At 38.3% G+C, this 19,650-nt stretch overlaps 1 protein-coding gene across 5 annotated transcripts in view; it reads right to left on the bottom strand.

Annotated features, from left to right (window-relative positions):
* BTBD10 (BTB domain containing 10) overlaps window positions 1-19,650 on the bottom strand; it is an 84,263-nt gene that overhangs the window by 52,682 nt on the left and 11,931 nt on the right. For 2 of the 5 annotated variants that reach the window (XM_090263848.1, XM_090263819.1), the window contains exon 1: window positions 465-618. The exons of 2 other annotated variants lie outside the window; for them this stretch is intronic. In XM_090263848.1, the coding sequence (XP_090119974.1) occupies window positions 465-565 (101 nt within the window). In that variant the 5' untranslated portion in view covers window positions 566-618. Of the gene's footprint in view, window positions 1-464; window positions 619-11,814; window positions 11,906-19,650 lie in introns of those variants that run through there. One more of the 5 variants, XM_090263840.1, reaches the window with a different exon arrangement.

Genomic DNA, 19,650 nt, shown 5'->3' with positions numbered 1-19,650 from the left:
AAGACTGATTCTTCCATTAGGATCAGGATGACAACACAATATAAATTCACATAGTTAAAAATGTATGGAGGCAAAGACTGAAAAGAAGCCTATAAATTATCTTGTATAATCTATACACAATGTACTTAGAAAATAAAATGAATCCCCAGTAGAGAATTTTAAATACAAAGAACGAAACTGCCTTGCCAGAGTGCCTAATTAAATTAAATATTGCATTATTCATGGGGTTAACTAAGAAGTTTTCACATTATTTACAATCAGAAATAAAAATCCAAAAAAATACAAATATAAGAAAAAGAAAAGAATTGTTTCTCTAAACGTAACTAAAGAGAAACGCAAACATTCAAAATATTTTGTAAACCCCATCCTCTAACAGGACTTGCCACAACCAAATGCATTTTGGTTCTTTATAAAAATCAATTTTATCAGAGCTTTGATATGTGAAATACATATTTTCTACCTACCTTGAATGTTTATAAAGTTTACGAGGTCTACAATGCAATTTCCGATCCCAATTCTCTGGATCACTGGAGTTACTGTCATAAGCATGAGGCCGTCCTGCCATCCCACTTCAAGCTTTCTCACACTACTGCTCTGAAAGCACACATGTAGCACCCATAACCTACATAAAAAAGTAGTGTTGACCTTTAAGTCTATTCCATGCAGAAAATAGTCAAAAATTTTTAAATACTTCCTAATATTATCGTGACATTTTTTAAAAAGTGATGAACAAGATTAAAAATACTAGACATACAAAATACCCCAAATTAGATTAAAACAAACAGCAGAAGTCTTTTTAGGTACTTTTCATTTGATTCTTCTATTAAATTTGCTACCGTTTTGCAACAGTTTAATAATGTGCTATTTATATTTAGTAAATATATTTAACTGCCATCTGGATACCTCATGTTTCCAAATATTAATACAGTACCAAAAAAGACAAAAACAATTCCAGAAAATGATTCTTTGAGACAAAATTTCACTTGGAATACATTTCTTAAATACTAAAAGTTTAGGATTGTTCGGCAAAGCATCTAGCAACTAGTAAAACCAAAAACCAATACTGTTATCTCTTTAACCAAGTTAAAGACCTTGAATAAAAATTTAATATTTGCCCAAAAATAAAAGTACGTAAGCATTCTGACGTTTCCTTACAGTGCAATTACCACATCAATGATTCATATGCTTTATTCATTTCATATGTGAGGCTTGTGACTTATTTCTATAACAGTTGTATGAAAGTATAAGAAAACTCACTTAATAGCTTTACAGAATACCTGGACTAAGCACTTTAAAGTATACTCATTTGCCAATGTAATCTTCACAAGCACTTTACAAGGTAGGCATTATAATCCCTATGTACAGTATTAAAAAAAGTCTCAGAAGTTTAGTAATATTTCCAAAGTTCTCAATGCTTATAAACAGAATTATAAATAACAATGAGAATTTATATAGAGAGTTGATCTTAAAAATGCTCGAACTATTTTGTTTGGAAATTGTAGGTCAGATTTGACTTTTAGAGATTGCAAACACAAAACGAAAAACCAAATGCAGTTGAACAATTTGAACAAAGGTATATTAAGTCAGACTAGAACCCAGGTTTCCGGACACCCACTCCTATAGCTGTGTACCTTCTACAAACTTTTGCAAGCTGGATTTGATAGAAGGAAGTGAGGAGAAGTTGTGCATAAAAGTCAAATGGAACCCAGAATGTGGAAAAGACCATATCTTCCTGAGTTTTATTAGGTATTCCGTACAATACCACACACATACACATTCACACACACAAAGCCAAAGATAAACGCACTAAAATTGTAAGTCTATCTCAGAACTCATTAAAAGAAATACCTTCATTTTAGAGAAACTATTTCGCTATGTTTATACTTTTTTCCTTATAGTTACTTAGTATTTTCTTTCTAAAAGCTGGAAATCATGTAAATAAATATTTTAATATAATAAATATGTAAATAAGTATCAATGAGTGAAATAAAAATAAAAAGGAGAAAGGAGGAGAACTGCATAATGGCTAACTTATATTCTAAACAAATACTGTGAGAAACGCTCACATTAAATCACCGGGACTCAGGACTTGAGAAGCAAAGGACTTGAGCAGCAAAGTGAGGTGTTTATTCATGAGTCTGCAGAGTTGGGCACACCACCAGCCAGGAGCATGTTCGCACGAAGTAGACAAAAAAAACTGGTTTTATAGTAATGCAATTAGCTCCCCCACCTCACGCAATTAGCTCCCCCTCCCCTCTCCTATTCCTCCCACCCCGTTTCTCTATTACTGGTTAATCTGGGTTCACAATCTAACGCAATTAACTACTTAACTCAGGGTGTGATTAACTAAGAGTAATCTAGTTATAGCTCTATCTCCAACTTATTTGCAAAGTTATCTAGCTACATCTTCCCATTTCTCTGTGTTTGGTGACAACAGTCTTTCTCCTTTTGATCCCAGAGATATGTGTGAGGAGCTGCAGAATGTCATTTCCTTCTCCCTTTTCCATGATTCATCTGTTAATTATCTCCTACCTGTTTGAGAGTCATTGGCTTGCTTCTGCATTGTCTCCTTACTTCACAGATCTTCCAGTAAGCTATTTTAGGTATTAACATTTCTTTACAAGAGCATTTTTTCTCTTCCTAACCCGAAACTGTAAGACACACCTGCCGTGTATTAAGGTAGCCACAAATGACCATTTAGGGAAGAAGGATCCTAAACCATGCAATGCAGTGACTGAAAAAGTAAAACCACAAGGAATAGATAAGGTAAATTCAGATGTACATTTTCCACCATTTTACAGTGGGCAGCACATATATTCCAATATGTCTTCCTAATCAAGCTTATGTAAATTAACAAGCATGTATTTTACAACCAGCCACAAGAAAGTAAAGAACATTCAGATGAAGGCTATCCAAAAAAAAAAAAAAAAAAAAAATCAATTGCAAAATCATATTTCTATTTCATTTGTCAACAAAAGTTCGTTACCACCATGTGAAAGCTTTCTCCCCACTCCTCACTCCTCACTCCCAATAGTCAGGGATACAAGCACACTAAAAACAAGTAAAATTAAAGTTTGAGATATCTGGAAAAAATATACCTGAGTTTGTCTATACATGCTAATGAATTTTAAATGTTATCAATAAGCTACAACTACAAATACATAAAAAGCAAATCACACATTATATACATTCTGAAATGTCTAATTTGTTACAGAGCCTACTGGTTGGGGGATGGGGAAAAGGGAACAGCTTTTAAGATGCCTTTTCATGACTATGGCTAGTAGCTAGTGTCTTAGTTATGCAAATAGCTTTGGTTCTCCCAAGGCCCCAAGATGGGAGGGGTTTTGACCACGGAATGGTGCAGAAAGAGCATACAGAGCCTGCGCAAGGTTCTGTGAATGGTCAGAACTGGTTACCACACCCACTGTGTCAGAGGACGCAGTCAGGGGTTTAAAAATAGGCAGCAGACATTTTAGCTAGGATCTCCATGGGATTTTGAGAAGAGGAGAGGAGATCCACACTGTTTGAAGAACAGAGAGGATCTCCATGCAGTTTTGAGAGGAGATGCACGCGGTTTGCAGGAGGAGGGGAACACCATGAAGCTTGGAAAGGAAAGGGAGAATTCCATGCAGTTTACAAGGAGGCTGGAAACACCACATCCTTCTGCATTAAGAGCTGGAGAGCACTGCAACACAGGCAAAACCTCCCCAATCAGGATCCAATGATTGGGAGCTGCTGGTAAAACTGAACTGTGTCTGGGAAGTAGGAAGACTGTATCTTTGACTTTTCTAAAACTAGCCTGGTTTGGTAGGGTAAGGCAGAACTATATGTTTGTGGGTGTTTTAAAGAAAATAAGACTTAACGGCAAAAATCCGCAAATAATCTAAATAAACAATTCTTTTTCTTTTCACCAAACTCTGGTATTGAGAGTTATGCTTCTGGCGGTGGGCAATCGGGCCTCTTTAATAACTGAACAGCCCCGTGGGTTCTGTTTCAATCCGGACAGCCCATGGATTCTGTTACATAATGATCTCTTCTGTTTTAACCATTCTCTGTGCCATACGAATGACATTATATTTATCTTATTTCATTCATCCATCCATTCATTCAAACACTTAACACCTACTACAAAAAGACAAGTAATTTACAAGATGCTGAAGCAAGTCAGACATTGTTCCTGTTCTCAGAAAACTCACTCTAGTAAAAAGACTCCACAAATGGCTCCATATGCCACTTCACTCTCTCTCTCTCTCTAATCTAGAGATGACCCTGAGGTCATCCTTGACTTCTCATTTCTCTCTATCAAACCTACTTCAAATTTTCTTTTGACTCCTCTCCCTTTTCACCTATAAGGCTACTGCCTTCAGTTAAAACCCTTAACAACTATCAATAAGCCTCCTGGTTGACCTCTTTACCACTCCATTCAATTCTACATCTGCTCTCATGTAATGAGAATTACCTTTCAAAAAACTTCTAATGGCTCTCCATTTTCTTTATCTAAACTCCTTACCATAAAAATTTCCTTCAAAATCTGACACTTGGATCCCCAATGTCTACTTCGTATTAGACAAACTAAAGTTTGGATCTCATAATCAACCAAAAAATAATTACTGGACTACTAAAAACAAAGTTCTTAGAAAATAGCATAGTCTACTACTGTTTTTAGACATGATAAAAAAAATAAATTCTAAGTAATCTAGAAACAATCTTTATACAGGACTGTTGATTAGAGGCATGAATTCAGGAGACTATCAAAAGTTAACTGGTAAAAAGGTGATTCCGTTACCTTTTTGGATATTACTATCTAAAATAGAGGGGAAGGAAGAATCTTCAGGATTACAGTAACATAAATAAGTGTTCCCAGGGACACTATTTCCAGGTAATATTAATTAACACAACGATCTATAGAAGGGTAAAACAACCTGATAGTACATGAAGACAAGTTACTCTGTTCTCCCTATGAATCAATACACTAGGAAGTTTAAATACAAGGTGCCCCAACTATCTGAGAGTAGAGCTCCTATGAAAAAGTACATGCAACCTAAGAAAAGTTTTATATGAGTTTATTTGAGCCAAACTCACTACAACTACTGGAAAGCAAAAGTAAACGGATTGAGAAAATGCTCTCTGGGAAATAGCAATTTTGCCACTTATTTTATACAACAGAATCAAAGGAATAGAGAGATAAGGAGGGCTAAGTGAAATTCATTAGTGTTATATTAGGGAGACAGGAGAACGCAAAGCAAGGAAATCTCTGATATTGAATAAAAAGCAAAACAGGCAGACACAAAATTTTTTTAAGCCAGTGGGTACCAGATAGTTAATACTTACAGTACACAGAAATAGTAATGTTGGCAACAAGATAGCAACGTGGTCTTGTTACAGAAACAGGGGAGCCCAAAAATCCCCAGAGTTTGCGGCTGGGGGATGAGGAGAAGAAAGAAGCTTTCAGAATGCCTCCACGTGCCTGAGGCTGGTGGCTAGTGTCTTGGATGCTTCCAAGGCCTCAGGTAGATGGGAGGGGTCTTGAACCAGGGGATGGTATGGAAAAAGCAGACAGAGCCTACTAAGGTTCTGTGAATGGTCAGAACTGTTTGCAACACCCACTGCGTCAGAGGACGCAGTCAGGGATATATAAGCGGCTGCGGACATTTTTAGCTCTCTCTCGCTCTCGTGTGCTCCCTCCATGTGGCTTGGAGAAGGGGTCTACAGGCTGCTTTAAGAAGAGGCTCTCACCTTGTGGTTTTGAGAAGGAGAGGAGATCCATGCAGTTTGCAGGAAGAAGGTAGTTTCCAAGGAGGCTGAGAATCCAGGCGGTCCTGCATTGAGAACTGGAGGGCACCACAGCACAGAAAGGACCTCCCCAATCAGAATTGAGTGATTGGCAGCTGCTGGTAAAGCTGAACTGTGTTTGGAAAGTAGGGAAACGGTGTTTCTGACCTTCCTAAGACTGGCCAGGTTTGGTAGGAGGGAGGCAAGGATATGTGTTTATGGGTGTTTTAAAGAACATAAGACTTAACAGCAGAAATCTGCAAGTAATCTAAATCTATATAACTGTTAAATAAATAATTCTTTTTCTTTTCACTAAACTCTGGTATGGAGAATTATAATTTTGGCAGAAGGCAATCGGGCCCCTAACTAAAGAGCCCGTGGGTTTTGTTTTCAATTGGAGCAGCCCAGGGGTTCTGTAACAGTCTCCTGCTCTGGTGCTGGTAGTTGGGTCTGGAAAAGAAAATTACTCCGATATTTCAAAGAACTATTACCTTAGATGCACAAAGAGAACCAACAATTTCAAAGGTAAAGACAGGCCTTTGTCAAGGAAGATACAGGCCTAGGACTTGACTAGCCACTATGCCCCACTATTAGGAATTTTTACGTTCAGACACCCTGTGGGGTTACTTTCAGTCTCTGGGTTTGTAGGACCCTGAGCTTTCAGGCTTAGTATGTAGCTCCCTTTTCAGCTACAAAACCTCTCATAAAGTGAAGAAACAATTACCATTAATTTATGTGGAAAAATTTTTGAGCATTTCCAGACCCAAAAATAACCTACCAAATTATACCAAATAGGCTTGACAAGTCCGGTTTTATGCTAAGTGTAACAGCCCTACAAACTCTCTTAGGCTTTTCTGGTATCTTGGGACACATCTTGCTAACAGATGTAAAAAATAAATAATAAAGCACAAATGCTCACAGACACAGTCCGAAGCTATATGGGGCCTGATGCTGAGTGTAGTTCCCAGAGAAGGAGGTTGGTGGTCTCACTTCTAGGGATGTATGCTGCTTCTATAACAGCTTGCTACAAAACACACTGAATGCTATTTTTCCTTTTTGCATTTATTTGTAAAAGCAAGAGGGAAAACAATGAAAAGAACATAATCACATGGTGATGCCAGGGCCAAGATCCAAGGATTGCCTTCAGCGCATAGAAAGCCAAATATCAAGAAGTGTGGGTGTTAGAGACTGATAAAGAGGTAGTCAAGAAGGTACCCAAGCTAGTAAAATGTCTTCAGATCACCTTTCCTATACGGAAAAGACAAAGAGGATGAGAAAGAGCCCCAGAGAGCGAATAACTAACTTGAGAATTGCAAACTAAAGAAGCAAAACCTGATTTCACACATTTAATTCTATACTAACTATACAGGACATCTTCAGAATGTGGACCCTGAATAAGAAAGATGCCTACTAAAAGCTCCTGGAGGCTAACTGGTCTCAAATTTTAGTAACAGAGTCTAGCAGATGTTTCTACACAGGGACCTCTCATGCAAACTGTACTTCAGGAAGAAGCCTGTACTGAACTGCCTGTCTGCACTGTGTTTCTGCCATCTTAGCCAGCTCTCATACTGACCAGTAAGGACAGGGCCTTTTGGACCAAACAAACTACAAGGACTTGGAATCCTCATCTGCATGAGGACAAGCCAATCAAGGACTGGGGCAGGGACGTCTGTCCATATAAGTTAGCTCCCTCTGGCTCTGGAAGCACACTTTCCCTTCAACCAGAGATAGAAGACTGCTTTTCCCCCCTACAGCTGAAACACAGAAGACATCTAGCCAGAGCAGAGAGCCAGAGTGGAGCAGACCAGACCAGACCAGAGCTGCGTAGCCTAGCTGAAGAGCAGACTGGCCTAGGGCAGCCTCAAAGCAGTGCTATTCCATGCAGTGTCACTACTGAATAAAGCTTCTTTCGCACCGCAACCCAAACTGGGGATTCCTGTTGGTATTGAATTGGCACCGAACATCACTTGACAAGAGAGACCTTGATGAAGAATTTCTGATGGGCCAGAAGCTTGAGGGATCATTTAATAAGCCTCCTGTCTCAGGAATAAAAGAGACTGTACAAGCCTGAAATGTATAAAATAAATGATATAGATATAACAACCATGAAAGCTTTGAAAAAGTGCTACAAAGTTTTTATAATTTCCTCATGATTGCTGACTAGCCCACTCTAAGTGTAAGATAAATCCTTAGTGAGAAACTAAACAATCATTTTTAGCTACAAAAAGAACTGGAAAGCCTAGAGGAACAGAGTACTACACCACAGATAACTGTCAAAGAGAAAAAAAAATCTGAATAAATTATTTTTAAAAAGCACAACTGTTTAACTGTTTAAAAGCACTGAACAGTGTCCCAAAGCATACAGTAGTGAAAGAATAGCTTACTCTTAGAAAGCCTACAATTGAAAGTGAATAGAATCATAAATTCAGTTTTAAATTTTTATGTTGAGTGCCCTCCCTACCCACCACAAACACTGTGAAAAAAACCAGGGAACCACACAGCTCAAGTGGCTAAGAAAATAGTTAAAGGCTGAAAGTGTAGCTGGAAATTTAAGACAGATATACTAGGACTAAAAGAACCACAGAGAGGTGAGACCCAAAAATCTGAGCATAAACTCTGCTCAGTTAACCTACACATGCATGGGGAAACCTAGGTAGCTCTATGGTATGCTACAGAGAAATTTACCTTAGAAAGCTGGTATAACATCCACGAGCTTGACCCTTTTATAACCTAGTGCATTCTCCAACCATGCACAGCCCAAGCACCAGAAAGCCAAAGTCATTAAAGGCTTGGGTGTCAGACAACAGAGACCAACACTGGCCAATGAGAAATCAGGAAGGAATCCTCAGCAATAGAACCACAAGGAAGGTGAGTTCCAAAATCTGAGTATAATCTCTGCCCCAATTTTTGACTCACTCAACACATGCAGGAGATCCCTCCCCCCATCCTACTGCCCAGGAGACCAAGCTAAAAAAACAAATAGATGAAAGGAGAATTAAGGACAGATCATCAGCTGCAGTTTGAGTCCAGGCAAATTAAAGGTACACAAGAAAAAAACAAAAAAAGAAAAAAGAAATCCTCATAATAAACTACAATGTTTAGGTTTCAACCAAAAATTATGAGATGCAAAGAAACAAGACAAAAAAAGGTAGTCACAAGAAACTGACTCCAAGGGGGTCCAAATAAACACTTCAAAGCACATATTATAAATATATTCAAACAATTAAAGGTCAGTATATCCAGTGAACTAAGAGAACAATGACAGAAGGAAATCTCAATAGAGAAGTAAAAACTATCCAAAATACGGTAATTCAGATCTAGCTGAAAAAAGCAATAACTAAAGTGAAAAATTCATTAGATGAGCATAATAGGAGAATGATAACAAAAATAACATCAAGGAACTTGAAAATAAATCAATAAAACTTGCCTAATCCATAGAATAAAGAGAAAGTTTGGAGAAAAATGAACAGATCTGCAGTTACAGGTAGGACATCTAATGATACAAAATATAAGTAACTGGTGTTGAGGTAGTATAGTAAAAAGCTAGGAAAATTCCTTGACAAGTCAAATGAGGGAAACTAAGACAAGATAATTAAACAAGGCCAAGCAATTAACAGCCTGCTAATAAATCACAAGATGTTTTTATTATATATTTTTTATTCATTGCTTTTAGAGAGAGAGAGAGGGAGAGGAAGGGAGGGAGAGAGAGAGAGAGAGAGAGAGAGAGAGAGAGAGAGAGAGAAAGGCTGATTTGTTGTACCATTTATTTAGGCACTCACTGGTTGATTCTTGTATATATCCTGATTGCGGATCTTCCCTAACCAAAAATACTTAGGAGCGAACGGTTTATATCTCTCCTCCACAACCAGAAAGTGAGTAGCTTAAATCACCCTTGTTAAGGAGAGAGGGATCAGAGACCCAGTTAGTGCCATTAGTGTCAGCCAAAGCTCAGAAATGATAGGGGAATAAATAAGGAAAACTCTTGTAAGATCACAGGGCTCAGAATTCTAGGGGGGTGGGCGTGTGGATTGTTAAGAGTATACATTTAGTTAGATGGTAACAAAAGAGGAGGGAGCGAACAGAATCAGACATCTGATTAAGCCTAATTGGGAAGGGAAAAAATAGCTTTTTCAGTCACCCTGGGGAGTAACTGACATTTTTCTGCCAAATGGAATAAAACACCCGAGGAGGCAGGAAAGACAGCTTTTCAGGAACCCCAGGGAGACCGCCCAAGTAATGGGAGAAAGGAGAAAATGGTGAGGGACTTCCTTTTACTAAGTGCACGTACAGAACCCAAGATGGCACAGAGGAAACGCCTTTTACTGAGTGCATGCACAGTAGAAGCCAAATGACCAAGTGGAACTGAGGCATGCGCAGTAGGAACTAAAAGGGCGGCCACAAAAGGGGAGGGCACAGGCCCTGGAAAATCCAGGAAAGAGACTGGACAGTTTGAAAGCCTGCTCTCTCCCAAACCCAAGGAAATATAGTGAAGTCTAACAGACCTCAGGGCAGCCACTGCCCTCTAAACTGCCCACTCTCTTCCTCTCCGAGAGCATACTATCACTTTTAGCTTCTAAGAAACTTGCCACTATCACTTAAAACTCCTCCTTTGTGAAATTCTTTTCCCTCAGCACCACAGAGAAACCTATTTCTTCCAGTAACAGAGTCATTATTCATACGCACAACATAATGGAATCTCAAAAGCATTATAACAAGTGAAAAATACCAGACGTAAAGGTTTCATACCATATGATTCTAGTAACATTCTCAAAAAGACAAAACTATAGGGTTAGAGAACAGAGCAGCCACTGGTTAGGGATTGGGGTTCTACACAGCAACAGCACAGGGTAACTTCGGGAGGTCATGGAACTACTCTGTACCTGAATTGTGGTAGTGGTGATTATACAATTATATGCCTTTGTGAAAACTCATAGAACTTTACAAAAAGAAAAAAACTCACAGAACTTTATACCAGAAAGAGAATTTTACTGCACATAACTTTAAAAAGAAATTTTAAAAGACAAAAGGGAAAATCAGCAGAGATGTTTTAATAGTTATAAGTATCAAACATATTACATGGTATAATTACACCACTTTTTGATCAAAACCCCAAGTCATACTGCCATTACCATTCCAAGCATACTTAATAAGTTATCTTCCCACTGCCATAAACAACATACAAAAACTTTAAGTAATGAGAACTGGTAAGAACTTTACTACTGCCACAATAATAAGTAAGAGAAAAGGTTTCAGAATCAGATAAAACTAGTTGTATGACTTTGTACAAGCTTCTTCACACCCAAGACCTCGATTTCCTTAAATGTGAAATGAAAAAAACAGCACAATTCTCATTACCATTATTTTATCTATTACTACTATAACTGCCAAATACTTGTCAAAAATAAATGAGACAGGATATTCCTAACAACAACACAGTGCTGGACACATTGCTGACTTTCTCTAGTAGACTACTAAATGCAAATTTTGCATAATATTTCATTAGTTCATTCATCACTTTGTATCTGCCTTTTAAAACCACAGAAGATGAGAATCCTTAAATAGCCACTTGACATTTATTGAGCACCTATAATGTGCTGGATGGCTGACGTTAAAAAATGAATATGATATCCATGTCCTGAATTTAAAAAGAAAAAAAACCAAACCTAAATCACAATATAGGTGATAGAAGAAGAATGATTAGGAATAGGATTTATACTCATTTTGAGCTTTCCTAATTTCTCCAGGGTACACTTGAACCCTCCTCTGTCCTACTTAACATCAAAAATACCTTAGGCTTGCCCTGACCAGTGTGGCTCAATTGGTTGGTTGGGCATAGTCCCACAAAGCAAAAAGGTCACCAGTTCGACTCCCAGTCAGGGCACATGCCTGTGTTGGGGGTTCATCCCCAGTCAGGATGCATTCAAGAGGCAACCAATTGGTGTTCCTCTCTCACATCAATGTTTCTCTCTCTCTCTTTCTCCTTCCCTTTCTCGCTCTCTAAAAATGAATAAATAAAAATTTTTAAATAAATTAATAAAATACCTTAGATTTTTACATGGTCTTCAGAGTCAGGTACTTTGGACACAATTGCTGGTAACAGCATTAGGAGCTAAATCAAAGCTTTATGTCATCCCTATAGTAACAAGACGAAAATAGAATTATTTCGCTGTTAGCTTAAGAGCAAATTTTAATCTCTGGACGTACAGAAAACTCTTTTAATTATTTTTATCACAATATTCTTGCAATATCCAAGAAGCTTAAATTTTTTATTTTCTCTCTTCTTGCTCTATAACAATTTACCACAAATCTAGTGGCTTACAATACACATCAGTTATTTCAGTTTCTGTGGGTCAGGAATCTGACATTTTAGCTGGGTCCTCTGCAAGGCTACGATCAAGGTGTCAACCATTACTAAAAACTCATTTGGAAGCTCAACTGCAGAAGGATCCACCTTCAAGTTTACTGACATTGTAACAATTCATTTTCTTATGGCTGTAGGATTCAAAGCAAGTCTGCCAGGAAAATGGCATTTTACGTAATGTAATTAAGGAAGTAACATCCCATGATCTTTAGCATATTCTTCTGCTTAGAAGAAAGTCCCAAACTGCTCAACGGGAAGGGATTATACAAAGTCATGAACACGAGAGAGGAGACAGGGATCACGGGAGCTACCTTACAGTCTGTCTGCCATATTGTCCAACACAGTCTCTCTATGTATTACACTAAAAGTTTAAGATTCTGCCTAGCTCTTGTTGTAATTATACATACTACTATACTAACACATGCGTGCACACAAAACACATACATCTCTTCTCTCCTTGACACATATACAGCATTATTTGTCATAACAAGTCTAGAACCTACCTAAATTTTCATAAAAAAATGAATTTAATAAAAATACAGACAGCATCATGCAACCAGTAAAGATGAGATGGATAGATACATACTGATAAGGAAAATATTCCAAGATACATCGTTAACCTAAAAAGCAAGGTACAGATAGCATTACGTACTCCAATTTTTTTTTTAATATATCTGAAAATACCTACCATGCTTGTATATGTTTAAAAAATATCTACAAATAGCACATAAAACTTATGTGCTATCTCTTATATTACTTGAATATCACATACTATTTTCACGATGATAATATAGAGGGAAGGTCTACAATAAAGAATTTGAACATGGCTTTATTATAAAAATGTTTTTCCCTTGTTTAATTCTACTACTTAGATGTAGTGCTTAAATATGGTCAATAGATATTGTAGGGGTTGGGAAAAATCTTTTTCCACTATCTTTCTAAGTTCTCAACTGGGACCCCTGTAACAAAAAAACAGATAATCAAGAGTAAAGCATACAAATGTATTTAACATAAGTTTTAAGTGACCCTCACAAAGGAATGAAGAAGCCCTGGCCAGGTAGCTCAGTTGGTTAGAGCATCATCCCAATACGCCAAGGTTGTGGGTTTGATCCCCAGTCAGGGCAGATACAAGAATCAACCAATGAATGGATAAATAAGTGGAACAACATATCAATGTTTCTCTCTCCCTCTCTCTAAAATCAATTTTTTTAAATCTTAATTAAAAAAAAAAAAAAAGAAAGAAATGAAGCCCTGAAGAAACAATTACACCGGAGTGTTCTATACTACATTTGATGAAGAGTGGAAGTCATGGAAAGATAAAGAATATAAGCTAAGTGTAGTAAACAGAGTGAAACTTATTAGCAAGGCCTACTGTTCAGATTCCTCTGTGTTCCTTCATCATCGGAGCTAAGGGTGCTCCTCTCCTCCAGATATGGCAGTCACCTCTCACATGAGAGTTTTACAACCTGTTTCAGTGGTAGGTCAGAAAGTCACTCCTACACATGCCATTTCTCAAATTGCTTTAACCTAAAGTAGTCAATATGCCAAACTGAGTAGCATTTCCTAAATCCCATTATTAGGCACTGTTACAATATGCTTCTGCCATACATCCCCCATTAAAATGCAAGATCCTTGAGGGCAAGAACAAAGTATGATTCATATTTGTGTTCCCACAGCTCAGTACAACTTATATGTAAGCTTTCACAAAGTGTTTTAATTAATTAGGATGAAATAAACAAAAACATTTAACAAAATCCACTAGTGGAAAGAAAATACAAATTACGAAGATTTATAAGCAGTTTTAAACTTAGTTGCTTATCTTAAAGAAGAATAGTACCATATAATTATACTCAGATCCTAATTATGGTAAAGAACACCGAACACATGAATTTTGCCCTCAAATCAGCAGAGATTCTAATAATTTCTAATGCCAATACTTGCTCTCAGAAAATACATGCCAGAATGAGGAATTAAAAGAAGGAAAGTATAATAAATATCCCTAAAACATTGTTAAAGAAATTATCAAATTAACCCCAAGTTTCCCCAAAATATCTCTCAATGCTGCCTGTCTAAATCTCACAGAATCACTTTCAATTGTAAAGGATTGTCCTTTTCTGATCTGCCTTGGTTAAAATAAGGCAAGCAAATAAAGCTAAGAATTGCATTTAGGATATTTTTATACTAGATTATATTTGACTAAATTTTATGTAATTAGTTCTGTGATATCAAATTAAATTGATTTATGCTTTCAAAATCTGTTCACTGAGTATTTAGCATATTTCAGGCATTTTGCTAACTGCAGGGAATACTTAACAGATTTAATAAAATTGCATGGAATATCCATTAAAAATAGGGTACCCTGTTTATTAAAGTGCCTCCTTATCTAATCCACTAAAATGTAAGACTTCAGAGTCAACTCATATTCAGCTCTTGATCTTCCAGAGGTGACCTGGAAATAAAAAACTCTGAGTTAATTTACTTTATTACTTTTATAGAATTTCTATTCAAATATTGCTTCTTTTTAATTTTACTAACTTCTTATTCAAGGCATTAATACTTCAAAAAACATTCCATTTTTCACCCCAAATTTAAACAGCTCAATAAATGTTTGAAAATCTTTCCATATCTTAAGCATGTTGTAAGTACTTTATCTGATTAGCACTGTAAGGAACTAGATGCTCTTTATAGTGTTAAATTCTTAAAACTCATCCTTCAGGTCCTTGGTAATAAATACAAGTATGACTCTCACTGGCATGGGAAAGTAAAACCTCTTCTAGGTCTTATGAAGCTATGTCTAATTGGAGTGGTTGGCAGTGGCAGCGGCAGAGACTGTGGCTTTTAGAGAGCATCCGGAGCCCGGGATCCAGCCAGGAGGTCCTTTGCTGCGGTGAGTCCCCGTGGTGCCCAGCCCGGCAGTGGCCAGACAGGGCAGCCTGCTGCCAGAATAATATTTTTAAGATTCATCGATGCCAGAGATCCAAGATGGCAGAGGAGTAAGTGGAAGCTACACTAACCTCCCAGAACCAATCTGGAATTACAACTAAATTGTAGAGAAATCATCAAGAATAACCAACTGAACAATAGCTGGAGAGAAGCTTTATAACCACGGACAGACAGAAGAAACCACTCCACCACAACACGACTGGTACAAAGTGCAGAGGAGATGTGATTAAGGCTGGCTGGGCTCCTACAGGTGGCAGATGAAGAGCCAGAGGGAAATTTCAGTGACCAGGGAGGGGTTCCCCGTAAAAAGTGTCAGCTCGAAACACCCAGCTGGTTTCCCTAGTCTACAGCACCAGAGCCAGAAAGGAACCCAGACAACATCCAGCTCCGAAAAGCAGCAGGGTTTATCTACCAGGGAGAGACAACTGGAGACACAGAAAGCCTCTTAAAGGGCCAATGCATAAAATTTTGTTTGCAGCCACTAACGCTGGGCTCCGCCAAAAGGGGGAGTCAGAGTGGACTAGAGATGCTTGAGGAGTCTGGGGATTGTGGCTTTGGGGAGAGAACTGAAGGGGCAGCTGCCAGGATCCCTGTGCTGAGTCATTCCCCATACTGCAGGAGTCATCTGTCTCAGGTAGAGCACTCCTCTCCAAGTGGCATCAGCCTGAGGGGAAGCAAGAGCCCCACCTGCAGGAATTATTCTGCCCCACCCTGCGGAGCTTAAACCTGACTGCTGATTACAGATTGACTAGATTAACAACTAAAGGAGACAGCCACAGACTGTGGATCACTAAAAATGGAACTGCCTTTTGATCCAGCTATTCCTTTGCTGGGATTATACCCAAAGAACCCTGAAACACCAATTCAAAAGAAACTATGAACCCTACGTTCACAGCAGTGCTATTTACCATAGTCAAGTGCTGGAAACAGCCTAAGTGCCCATCAGTAAATGAGTGGACCAAAAACTGGTATATTTACACAATTGAATACTACACAGCTGAAACAAAGAAGGAACTCCTCCTTTCTTGATGGCACAGGTGGAACTGGAGAGTATTATGCTAAGTGAAATAAACCAGGCGGCAAAAGACAAATACCATTAATCATCTCACCTGTAAGAGGTACCTAATGAACAAAACAAACAAATGAGCAAAATAGAATCAGAGGCATGGAAACAAGGAACACAGTGACAATGACCAGAGGGGAGGGGAGAGGGGGATAAGGGGGGAAAGAAGGAGAAGGGTCCAGTCAAGGAACAGGTATAAATGATCCATGAACATGGGCAACAGGGTGAGGACTAATTTTGAGAGTGGGGGATGGGGGTGCACAGGGCAGGAGAAAGAGCAATGGGAAAACTGGGACTACTGTAATAGAATAAATAAATAAAAATAAATTCTTAAAACTCACAAAACAACATATGATTTTTTATATTCTAAAACCACAATGTTCTGTTTTCTGTGCTTTATGTCCCCATTTTTTCTTTTCCTCTATGAAGAAATAGTATTGCCTTCAAAACCAGAAACATCTTAGTTGAAGCAAATCGCCCTGACATAAAGTTTAACATAGGTAAATCTCCAATAAACTGATGAAGTGCCTAAATCAAAGGATAACATTCAACTCCTAAGAACCATAACCCTTTAAATCAGCGGTTCTCAACATGTGGGTCGCGACCCCTTTGGGGGTCAAACGACCCTTTCACAGGGGTTGCCTAAGACCATCGGAAAACACATATATAATTACATATTGTTTTTGTGGTTAATCGCTATGCTTTAATTATGTTCAACTTCTAACAATGAAAATACATTCTGCATATCAGGTATTTACATTACGATTCATAACAGTAGCAAAATTACAATTATGAAGTAGCAACGAAAATAATTTTATGGTTGGGGTCACCACAACATGAGGAACTGTATTAAAGGGTCGCGGCATTAGGAAGGTTGAGAACCACTGCTTTAAACAAAGTCACTCTTAAGCAATGTTTTCTTAACTTTCTCTGTGAGGCTTTTAAAATAAGTCTTATGTATTTTTTTTTTATATATATAACTTTTACCATAGTGTTCAATTTTGGTCCATTCATTATTCCCATTACCTACCATTTCTTTTTCAGATTTTCGCTTGTTTGATTATATGCAAATCAACTCAACAGGTTACAAAAGACCCTAAGTATGATTTGATTCAAGTTCTGTACTACAGTGCTGCCCAGAGCTTTGTGTGGTAATGGGAACATTCTATGTCTACACTGTGCAAAAAGCAGTTACTTATCATGTGGGCCTTAAGCACTTAAAATGTACTACAACTAAGTAAATAAATTTTTAATGTTGCATATTAATTAAAATAGCCACATGTGGCTGGTAACTATCATATATGCCAACACAGTAGGAGGCAGAATATCAGAATCTCTTCCACCATAAGTTTTTTTTCCACTAAATGCTTCATTTTAAGGAGTCTAAAACTTGCCTTGAAATAAAATACTTGCTCAGAAATAAAGACTCAATACTACAAGTAGTGTTCCCCTCCTTTTTTAAAGTATATTTTATTGATGATACTGTTACAGTCTTCCCAATTTTTCCCCATTTGCCTCCCTCTCCCCAGTATTCCCCTTCCATTCAGCCACATCTCCCCATAGTTCATGTCCATGGGTCGTGCATGTAAGTTCTTGGGCTTCTCCCTTTCCTATGCTATTCTTAACATCCCCTTATTTTGTCCTACCAATAATGCTTCTTAATTCCTGCACCTTTCCCTCATTCTCCCCTTTCCCCCTCCCAGCTGATAACCCTCGAAATGATCCCCATACCTATGATTCTGTTCCTATTCTGGTCGTTTGCTTAGTTTGTTTTATTTAATTAGGTTCTGTTGATAGTTTTGAGTTTGTTGTCATTTTAATGTTCATAGTTTTGATCCTCTTTATATTAAGTAAGTCCCTTTAACATTTCATATAATAAGGGCTTGGTGATGATGAACTCCTTAAGCTTTACATTGTCTGGGAAGCACTTCATCTGCCCCTCCATTCTAAATGATAGCTTTGCTGGACAGAGTAGTCTTGGCTGTAGTTTCTTGCTTTTCATTACTTGAATACTTCCTTTTTTAAAAAATTATTTAATTATTTGTGTTTGTTTATTTATTTTTAGAGAGAGGGCAAAGGAGAAAGAGAGGGAGAGAAACATCACTGTGTGGTTGCCTCTCACTTGCGCCCCCAACTGGGGACCTGACGTGCAACCTAGTCATGTGCCCTGACTGGGAATCGAACCAGCGACACTTAGCTCGCAGCCCAACGCTCAATCCACTGAGCCACAGCAGCCAGGGCTAAATACTTCTTGACAGTCCCTTCTTGGATGCAAAGTTTCTTTTGAGAAATCAGCTGACAGTCTTATAGGAACCCCTTTGCAGGTAACTCTCTTTTTTATCTTGCTACTTTTAAGATTCTCTCTTTATCTTTAACCTTTGTCATTTTAATTATGATGTGTCTTGGTGTGATCCTCTTTGGGTCTAGCTTGTTTGGGACTCTGTGCTTCCTGGACTTGTATGTCTATTTCTTTCACCAAATTAGGCATTACTTTTTCACATAAGTTTTCCATTTCTTGCTCTTCTTCTTCTGGTAGCCCTATGATTTGAATGTTGATATGTTTAAAGTTGTCCCAGAAGTTCCTAAGCTTCTCCTCACTCTTTTGTACCCTTGTTTCTTCTTCCTGTTCTGGTCGAATGTTTATGAATCCTGGCTTCCTTCCCTTCACCGTTGCTTCTCTGTGGATTTTACTTTATTTCACTTAGTATAACCTTCATTTCTTCCTTTACTTTTTTGCCATATTCTATGAGTTATCTGAACAACCTCATTACCAGTATTTTGAACTCTGCATCTGATAGGTTGGCCATTTCCATTTCATTTAGTACTTTTCTGGGATTTTGTTCTGTTCTTTCATTTGGGCCATATTTCTTCATCTCCTCAATTTGGCAGCATCCCTGTTTGTTTCTGTGTATAAGGTAGAGCTGTTTTCACTCCTTGTCTTAGAAGCATGGCCTATGTAGCAAAGGCACCTGTAAATTGTGTGGTGTGGAGCCTTAGGTAATTGCCAGGATGGAGCCACCCGCTTCACCACTTTGTGGCTGTTTGTGATAGGGGGCCTCAAAGAGGGGACAATTCTGTGGCTTGGCTTCTGGCAATACATCCGGCACTCCTCCTGTTTCTATTCACTTCACCCATTTCCTGTATGTTATTAGCGCCCTACCAGTTGCTGCCCTGGGTTTTGCATACATTCTAAGACCAAGTGGGCCCTTTGAGTGGCAAAAATCTAGCAGTTTCTCCCACACCCGAACCCCCACTGGTTTTTACAGCCAGAGGTAATGGGGATTCATCTTCCCAGTGTTGGAACCCTGGGCTGTGTGGTCTGGCCTGTGGCCGGGATCGCTCGCTCCCAGGGTATCCCTCCCAATTTTTATCTACCATATGTTTATGTGGGACTCTATGTTCCGCTGCTGACACTTATCCGAGGCACACTGCCTTTTCACCCCATCTCCACAACTCTGCCCCTCCTACCCATCTAGATGAATGCAGCTTCTTTAAATCCTTTGTTGTCAGA

Source organism: Furipterus horrens, unplaced genomic scaffold (genome assembly GCF_987537825.1).
Source record: "Furipterus horrens unplaced genomic scaffold, mFurHor1.1.pri manual_scaffold_2, whole genome shotgun sequence".
In the NCBI taxonomy this organism is placed as follows: Eukaryota; Metazoa; Chordata; class Mammalia; order Chiroptera; family Furipteridae; genus Furipterus; species Furipterus horrens.
The sequence above is the reverse complement of the archived record's forward strand: the minus strand, read 5'-3'. Positions and strand labels throughout refer to the sequence as shown.